Source organism: Meles meles, chromosome 21 (genome assembly GCF_922984935.1).
Source record: "Meles meles chromosome 21, mMelMel3.1 paternal haplotype, whole genome shotgun sequence".
Taxonomy (NCBI): Eukaryota; Metazoa; Chordata; class Mammalia; order Carnivora; family Mustelidae; genus Meles; species Meles meles.
In genome coordinates this window covers 42,064,119-42,073,266 of record NC_060086.1, presented here as the reverse complement: position 1 = coordinate 42,073,266, position 9,148 = coordinate 42,064,119, and the positions used below count along the sequence as shown (strand labels likewise).

The 9,148-nt window shown below is 61.4% G+C and overlaps 1 protein-coding gene across 2 annotated transcripts; it reads right to left on the bottom strand.

Moving 5' to 3' along the window:
- Positions 1–1,949: 1,949 nt before the first annotated feature.
- LOC123934062 (serine protease 33-like) lies at positions 1,950–6,703 on the bottom strand. Of its 2 annotated transcripts, none has more exons than XM_045993958.1 (5): positions 6,454–6,703; positions 5,701–5,863; positions 4,870–5,147; positions 3,355–3,521; positions 1,950–2,415 (listed from the first exon to the last, which is right to left on the bottom strand). In XM_045993958.1, exons 1-5 carry the CDS (start codon positions 6,686–6,688, stop codon positions 2,146–2,148), a joined length of 1,113 nt encoding a protein of 370 aa, XP_045849914.1. In that variant the 5' UTR covers positions 6,689–6,703; the 3' UTR covers positions 1,950–2,145. The 2 variants fall into 2 exon arrangements, with proteins under 2 accessions (XP_045849914.1, XP_045849915.1); XM_045993959.1 differs by having other exon boundaries at positions 4,870–4,970.
- Positions 6,704–9,148: the final 2,445 nt, after the last annotated feature.

Sequence of the window (9,148 nt, the reverse complement as noted above, 5' to 3'; positions counted from 1 at the left end):
GAGACACTGGATGCTTGGTGACCCTGGAACATTCTCCAGGTCTTGAAGCTGGCTTGTCACCAGACCCCCTTGACTTTGCACCCTGGTGTGCCCCCCACCAAATCACCTGCAGAGTGAGGGGTGGTGGGCACGGGCTTAGCCAGGTGGACGCAGGGACTGAACAGGTCCCTGTGGGAGGCCATTGCTGAGTGGGACTGGGGCCCCCGGCATGGCAAGGGGGCAAGATTTTCCCTACGACAGTTCCCCTCTGTGGCCCTTGGCACCACAGCACCATAACTGGCCAGTCTCCTGTGAGTTCCCCGCGGCAGGGGCCCGTGTGGCATGCTGCGCCCGCGCCTGCCTGCTGGTGCTGCACAGAGAGGCCAGGCCGTCCCTTCTCCGCTGCAGCCCAAAAGATTGCTTCCACCGCAGGTCCGCGCTCGCCCAGGGCTCTCCTCCCCCTGAATCCCTCCCCTCCCCAGCTGTCTTTTCCTAGTGCACCCCGAGCTCGCTCCAGCCTGGGGCAACCTCTCCCTGCAGACTTTAGATCTTGGTGCCACAGCAAGCTCCAAGCCCCCCTCCTCCTCCCCAACTGTCTGTCTCACTGCCCCCATGGATGTTCTTCCTGGAAGTTAGCAGTATCCAAAAGGATCTTGTTTGGTCCAGGACCTCTGTGTGACAGGCTTGATGTATGCGGACTTGAAGGGTTGACGGAGAGCCGAGGGAGGGAGTGTTGGAAGGAGAAAAGGTAGAAAAGGAAGGATGCGGACTGACAGAGCATCCCCGGGGTTGGCGGGGCCCTGGCTCTCGAGGTCCCTGTTGTTGCCTCCCTGAGGGCCTCCAGGTCTCCTGGCCTGGGAGGAGTGGTGTGGAGGAGCACAGGGGGGACATCAGTGGCCCCGGAGTGGCCCTGACCATGGGCTTCATCGGGTATCCCCTTGGAGCTCCTTGGGGGGCTGTCAGCTGCTGGGGATGGAGGGGCGGGCGTGCAAGGCTCTGGTCACTGAGACCCCTCTTGGTACGCGAGGCGGGAGCCTGTCCTCCTCTGGCTCCCTCAGGCACGCTCAGGCTCGCTGTCTCATCCGGCTGCCACCCCAGGAGGTGCCCCCGGGGGAAGCGCGGGCAGCAGCAGCCAGACTTGCCTGTTGTTCACACGCACAAGGGGCTCGCACTCCTCCCTGGGGTGCCTGGCTGGCACGTGTTGGAAACGCGCGTGGGGCGTCAGGGGGGTGGTCACTGCAGCCGTGCCCCTGGTGGTCAGTCCATAGCTGTGGTCTGGGCCCCAGATGATCCTGGAGATCTAACACGGGCTCCCTCTCCCCAGGGCGGGCAGCGCAGGGGGCCTGCTCTGACACCTGTGGTTCAGCGCTCCGGCCGTCCCTCGCTGCAGCCCCCATCCTACCTGCATGGCTGCTCCCCGTCCCGGAGAGGCGCAGCGCTGGGGATGGGGGCAGCTCCCTGCCTCTGTGACCATCGGGAGACAGCCCTGATGGGGACCCACAGGCCCTGTGCGTGCAGAGAAGGCTCCAGAGAGGGGAGCGTGGGGTTCGGGTGGGCTCGGCAGCAGGGACCGGGGACGCTGTGGAGAAAGCGCTGAGGGGTAATTGGGGGCTCCAGAGGGTGAAGGGGTCTCAGCTTGCTGCTCGCGGGCAGAGGGGGCCACTGAAGGATGGGACCACTCGGCTCGCCTGTGCGTGGGAGAGCCAGGCCTAGGCCGCGGTGGGGGCTGTCCCAGGACGGGGGTCGAAGCTCCTACCAGAACAGGCTCAGCCTGCCCTCCTCTCCTGCCCAGATAGAAACCCGGCCCCCCTCAGCCTCAGTTTCCAGTCCGAAAAACTGGAAATAGGAGTAACATGCACCTCTCGGGGCTGCTGTGAGCACCCAGCAGCACCCTGGTGGGAGAGCTCTGGCAAGTGGGAGATGCCTTCCCCGACACCCTCTGGGGCCCGGAGGCGCAGGGAGCAAGGGCCTTCTGCCTGCTTTTCTTTATTGCCTATCACATCATAAGACACGTCTGCAAAGGCACCCGCCCCGCCCCCTGGGGGTTGGGGAAGGCGGCCTTCCTGGGGGGGCTTGGGGAGTGGTTTCCAGCCAGATGCCACAGACCCCAGAGAAAGGGCCCGAGTTTCCACAGCAGAGGCTGAGTCTGCAGGGCTGGCCGCCTGGTTAGGCCAGCCTCAGGGGGGCAAAGGTGTCCCCCAGCAGCCCCAGAATCAGCAGCACGGGCGGGAACAAGAGGCCGGCAAGACGCGGAGAAGAGTTTTCGGTGTGCAGGTCCGAGCCCGGGATGGTGCTGGTAATCCACGCGGTGTACGTGCTGACGTTGATGTAGACTCCCGGCCTTTTAGGCAGTCCGCAGGCAAAGCCCCAGCTCACAACGCCTGCCTGGACCCAGACTCCACCAACGTCGCAGACCAGGGGTCCCCCGGAGTCACCCTAGGGACAAAGGAGGAGTCCAGAAGTGTAGGGACTGCGAGGGGGAAGGAAGTTCCCAGGGGTCTCCCCGGGCCCACCAACCTCCCTTCAGCTCGGCTAGCTAGGTCTGGTGGACGGAGGATCGGCCGGGCTGGATGTTTCTGGAAGGCGACAGAGGTCTGGGAATTCTGGGCAAAATGTCTGGCAGGTGGGGGAAGCAGTGGCCTGGGAAGGCCCCGTTCTCCAGGTTCAACTGTGCGTGTCAGGGTAGGGGCTCGGGGGCACTTTGGTGTTGCGAAGAACGCTGTTCTGTTTGCTTCGTTTGGAATGAAAAGAATCTGATAAAACAATGCTAAGAGGGCGTGTGAGATAACATGCATTTTGCCTGTGAAAGCAGACGAGGAAAGACAGCAACTACCCAGCCCAGAAGTGACCTGGTCCTTGGGGCCATCAGCTCAGAGACCTTGAAGTTCTTTTTGGGAAAGAAAAAAAGACCATTCTGGGCCACAAAGAAGAGCTATAGGAATAAGGATAAGGTCACCGTTTGCTTGAACACTTTTCAAGTACTTCATTTCTGATAATACCGATATGATACATTTAACATTTTTTTTTTAAGATTTTATTTATTTATTTGACAGACCACAAGCAGGCAGAGAGGCAGGCAGAGAGAGAGAGAGGGAAGCAGGCTCCCTGTCGAGCAGAGAGCCCGATGCGGGACTTGATCCCAGGACCCTGAGATCATGACCTGAGCCGAAGGCAGAGGCTTAGCCCACTGAGCCACCCAGGCGCCCCGGATATGATACATTTAAAGGGAGACGGGGGGAAAGAACGTGATTTCTGTTGGAATTGACTCTGGTATTTAAAGCAACGTTGCCCTCCTCCACCCTGGGGGGGCTCCCGGGGGTGCTAGGGAGTGGGAGATCCTGCTGCCCGCCCCCTTCCCGGGGGGTGCTTGCTCACCCCGCAGGCGTCTTTCTGGCCACTCTCGAAGCCGGCACAGAGCATGTCCTCGAGGACGATGGGCTCCTGGATGGGGATGTCCGAGTTCTCGTGGTAGTAGCCGTCACAGGTCGGGGCATCGATGAGGGGCAGGGACAGCTCCTTCAGGGTGAAGGGTGGGGGCAGCGCTGGGCCGGGGAGCAGAGCAGCGCTCAGCCGGGAGGTGACTGTCTGCGAGAGCCCATCCCTGCTCCCCGGGGCGGCCTTCCTGGGACTTGGACTGATGACAAGAAGCCTGTTCTTGTCATTTCAGCATTCCACCGCTCTGCCTCTCGAGGACCCTGGGCCTGCACTGGTATTCGGGAGTGCCTGACCCACGAGCCCGGGTGCCAAGGTGAGCCCCACGTTGAATATTCAAAGCAAGAGGAAGAGCCGTTCCCTTTCTCCCTCCGGTGGGGCCGTGCACAGAGGTGCAGAGCTCCCCTCGGGCTTGGCTGCCCTGCCAGTACCCAGGCCAGGGCAGGACTGGTGGAGGGGGACTGGGGACACACTGGGGTGCTGGCCAAGAGCCAAGACTTGGTGTCAGGGCCTGGCCCTGACCACAGACTGTGGTCAAGTCACTTCCACCAGATGACCTGACTATTCGTGGCTCTCCAAGGCTCTGGCCAAAAATGGGTTGAAGCCCCTCAAACATTCAAGCCCACCCTGCACCACGGAATGGGAGCTTTGGTGGAAATAGGGGCTTTGCAGATTAATTCGTTAAGATGAAGTCATATGGGATCCAGCAGGACAGAAAAGGAGGGGACATGCAGGGGCACACGGGAGAGAGGCCTTGTGACAGTGGGGATAGGCGGGGGCACGCAGCCACCAGCCGAGGGACAAAAGCATCACCAGGAGCCACCAGAAGCCAGAAGGAGCAGGAAGGGTCCTCCCTTGGAGCTTCCAGAGGGAGCTCGGCCCTGCCAACACCCTGAATTCAGCCTCGTGCCATCCTGAACTGTGAGAGCCTACGTTTCCGTGGTTTGAAGCCCCCCCCCAGCCTGTGCTGGTTTGTCGTGGCGGCCGGGGACACTCGTGCTGACAGTGACCACGCTGGCTGCCACACCGCGGACCTTGCTCCTGCCCCGCCCTGTGGGACACGCCTGAAATGGATCATCCCTGGAGGCTCGGCCTGTCTGAGGGGCAGCCACAGCCCAGCAAGGCCAGTGAGGTCACCCAGCCAGGACAAAAGCCAGGTAGTCGGGCCCGGTTCCCCGGGCGGCGAGGATGGGGGCCGGCGGGGACGTGCATCACTTTCTCCAACCAGATATGGGGCGCGTCAGAAGGGCCTGGGCCCCAGTCTGGGCCAGCATTCGTCCTTGGGGTGCTGTGTGCCGGGAGGGCAGCCCGGGGAGCCTGAGGGAGGGTCTGGGGTGGCAGGCTGCTGCTCGCGCTCGGGGCCGTATTTCCGGGGCTCCCCTCTGCCACGCGCACAACAGTGTGTACGGACTCCGCGGCCACCCGTTATGGGGCTCCTCCCCGCCCAGGTGTCCTTACGTATACTCAAGTCGATGTTCCCCCAGCCGGTGACCCAGCACCAGGTGCCATGATCCAGGGGGTCTCCGGGTTTGGGAAGACAGACGGGAAGGATGAGGTCACTGTAGGCGACAGGGGAGGCCAGCTGCACCAGGGCGATGTCCGCTCTGCTGGTCTCCGGCAAGTATTCTGGGTGGATGATGAACTCGGCCACCGCTCGGAGCTCCTGGGGCTCCTCGGCCTGGGGGTAGGAGGAGATGGAGCCCAGCAGCACGCTGTAGGCAGACAGCGGCTGCTTCCTGGACGTGGGAGAGTCGTGGGAGGGGGGAGGTGTCAGGAAAGCTGTGCCGGGTTTCACGGGTGGGGGGAAGGGACCGTCTTGATTTGAGGGTCCTGACATTATAGACAGCTTTGCCGGCGGAGCACATGCCAGAAGCGAAAAGGACCCCGTTTACTCCTCAAGACATCCCCGCACAGACCCCAGGATCCTGTCTGTCCGGTGAGTGTGAATCAGGCTTGAGAGGCGGTCACCTGTCCACGTGCCGTCCAGATGCTGGGCAGTGGACTGGACGCCTCAGCTTCTCGAGAGATCCCCTTATGGGAGCCTTTGGTCTCTGGGAAATGAATCATCTCACCAGTGAGGGAGAGCCGGGGCGGGGTCTGTCCCCTCCCCCACTCTCCCCGGGACGGGCCCCAGGACAGGGGCCATCCTGGCGTGGCTGGGAAGCGATGCTCCAGAAGGATGTTCCCTCACAGCTCCAGATGCGGGGAAGGCTGTGGTTCAAATGGGGAAGGGAGGGTGTTGGGGAGCGCGACCCCCAGCTCAGAGCCGCGCCCCCTGGAGGTACTCACTGGTAGAAGCAGTGGGCCGCAGTCAGCACCCAGGCCTCAGCGATCAGGGTGCCCCCGCACACATGCTGTCCCTCCTCCCTCAGGCTGACCTGCCACGGCCACTCGCCCAGCGTGGCGTCCTGCCCCGACAGGATGCGGCCTGACGCGTGTGGGCGTCCACACTCTGCAAGGGGAGCCATGGGCCGGCTAGGCGTGGTCCCGCCTGGGATCCCCCGGCCCTGCAGACCAGCCCTCGCCAATCCCTGCCACTCAGGGCTGGCACCTGGTCCCTCCCCAGCCTCCCCAGGTGGACTTCCTTGTGATGCAGGACGCTCTGCTGGAGGGAAGGACTTGGTGGCCCCCGGAGGATGGGGGGCACAGCCGCAGAGCTGGGGGGCGGGGTGGTTTTTCCAGGCTCAGAGGGAAGAGGGGAGTTGGGAGCCGCCGGCCCAGGGCTCCTGTCTGCGGCCCGGTGCCCGACACGTCCTGTGCGCCTGGCCGGCGGGGACAGTGAAGGGGCTGAGGTCTGGCAGGGTCTGAGGAAGGCCCCCTCCCCACATCAGGGTTCCTAAGAGAATGTGCACCAGCACAGGGTAGCAGGGGCAGGGAAGGAATTACACACTCCCCCCGAATGCAGGACACTTTCCTGATTCCTAAGTTTTATCCGTTTCTCCGGAAAGGCTCATCCTTTCCGACGCCCCTGTCAAGCCAGCCCCCGGGCTCTCTGTCCCGCCGTGGCCGTGGCCGTCTCCCCGACCCTAGGATCTGTCCTACCTGAATCCAGGCTTCTGGCCCAGGCACGGGTCGCAGAGAGGTTGGCTGGGAGGGCAGTGCTCTGCTGGAGGGCCGTGGGGAGGAGGGAGAGCAGGGCTGCGGTCAGGGCCAGCTCCATGGTGCGCTCCAGCCCCACTTCCGGGAGCAGAGTCCGCGCACTGAGGCGCCGGTCGCCGGCGGTGCAGCCCGAGTGCTGGGCCGGCCTGGGGGTGCGGCTGCCACCTCCGCACCTCATCCTCGAGGCCACCTGCACGGCTTGGGCCAAACCCTCAGGACCTGCCCTCCCCTGCCCTGCCCTGGCATCAGAGCACCCGCCCACCGCCAGCACGTCTGGGGCACCCAGCATGTGCCAGCCCTGGGTCAGCCACGCCTCTGCCCCCTGATTCCCCGGGAGCTAGGACGGGCCCCGTTTTACAGCAGAGTCCGTGAAACTCCCGCCGTGGAACGACCTGACCAAGGCCCGAGAGGGGGAAAGCCAGATATTTCGACTTCGCAGTGCGGGGGGGACGGGGAGGGGACCGCCCACCCTAGGACACACTCCGCTCTGCTCCCCCAGCTGCTGCTTTTCACCCTGGGGCTCTGAGGGGCCTAAGGAGGGGCCAAGATGCCTGGAGAGCAAGAGGAGACCATTCGCCCAGGAGCGGCTGGAGGGCACAGCCCTGGTCTCCAGCCGAGCTCCTGGACGGCCACTGCCGTGTGCTGGCTTCCCTCTCTAGAGCTGTGGGGCCCCGAAACCAGAGCCGAGCAGCCTGGCCCCTGGGGGGAGGAGGGGTGCAGGACACTTTCCCTGATTGCTAAGTTTTATCCATTTCTCAAGAAATACCCATCCTTCCTGAGGCCCCGGTCAACCCTGCTCCCCCTCCCAGGGGCTCATTCCCTCTGGGGGCATGGTGGGTTTCCGGGCAGCCCCAGATACTTGATTTAGGTCCAAAGCATGTTCGGGGAGTACTCTGGTGTTATTGCTTTTTCCATCTACCAGATCTCTTGAAAAATGTGGATTTATTTGTATCTTGAGTATTTGGAACCTTTTTTTTTTTTTTTTTTTTTGCTTTACGTATTTCAAAGCTCTGTTGTTGGAGGCATAATCTTTTCAGCGACTCGTAACTTGTGTCAATGTAAAATATCCGTATATTTCATTCTTTTTTTTTTTTTTTAAGATTTTATTTATTTATTTGACAGATAGAGATCACAAGTAGGGAGAGAGGCAGGCAGAGAGAGAGGAGGAAGCAGGCTCCCCGCCAAGCAGAGAGCCCGATGCGGGGCTCGATCCCAGGACTCTGGGACCACGACCCGAGCGAAAGGCAGAGGCTTTAACCCACTGAGCCACCCAGGCGCCCCTGTATATTTCATTCTTAAGACTCCTAGCCTTGGGGCACCTGGGGGGCTCGGTCAGTGAGGTGCCCAACTCTTGATTTTGGCTCAGGTCACGATCTCAGGGTTGTGGGATTGTGCCCCAGGTCAGGCTTCAGGCTGAGCACGGAGCCTGCTTGAGATCCTCCCTCTCCCTCTCCCTCTGCCCCTCTCACTCGGCTGGCCAGACACCTTGACCTCAGACTTCCAGCCCGCCAACCATGAGAAGGAAATGCTTGTTATCTGTGACCCTCCCAACCACTTTACGGTGCCAAGTGGATGAGGTCACCCAGCAAAGCCTTTGATTCAGAAGTGACGTCACAGTCCTCTTCCTTGGTGTGGGCTCACGCCATCCCTTGTGTCTCCTGACCTCGTGTTAGGAATGTACAGAGCAGGGTGGCGGAGAGACAGCTCCCCCCGCAGCCTTCCAAGCGAGGCCAGGCACAGGGCCGGGGAGACGGCCGGGCTGACGGTCCGCTGACCTTCCCAGCCATCTAGAGCCCTGCCTTGTCTTTGCTCTCAACCCTTGATTTTATTTTACTTAAAACACTTTTTGCTATGGAAAAATTTAAATATACACAGATTAGAGGAGAACAGGAAACACCAAGTCATCACCCAGCGTAGACGACTGTCAGCTGTGGGACCGACCTGGTGTGTCCCTCCCTGTCGGCACAGTTTCCTGTCCTGCCATCTTCGTGTATTTTTGCTCTGCGGTCTGAACACGTTTCTCTACCTTTTCCCCAAATTTGCCGGCTCCCCCTTTAGCTACATCCATTTTCTCATTCAGCCCTTGCCCCAAACGATCGCTCCCAACAGCACCTTCAAGGTGTACCCTTTCTTGTTCTCTGCTCACTCTTTCCCTGGGTAATTCTTGTTTCCTGTTTGCAAACCCCCTTGTGTTGTGTTTGCCAGCACGGCCCAGGAGCTTCCTGGGGACAGCGGCTAGGACCCTCCAAGTCCTCTCCTGTTCCATGTCGTCTCTCCGTTCTCCTTGAAGGCGGTGCCGTTGATTCACACAGACGTTTCTGGTGCGCGCATGGGCTTTCCGCGAACAGTGCTTTGTCCTTGGTGGTTGTGTGGTGGTAACAGACTAGTACCAGGCCGCCGCTCCCCCCAGGCACTGGCCAAAGAAAGCAGGGGCCCTCGACCAGCTCCCAGGAAATCACCTCTGAGCCTCTGGAACGTCTTGCTTGACAAGAGCATCTCTGTAGACGTGAGCCTTGTGCCCCTCCAGATAGTTAAGGCTAACAGTGCGGCCTCCGGCAGCGTCTAGGGCCACCCTGCTCCCTCGGGACCTCTGGAGGCGCTGATGTCGCCATAGGACTCAGTGCTCACGGGATGGAAG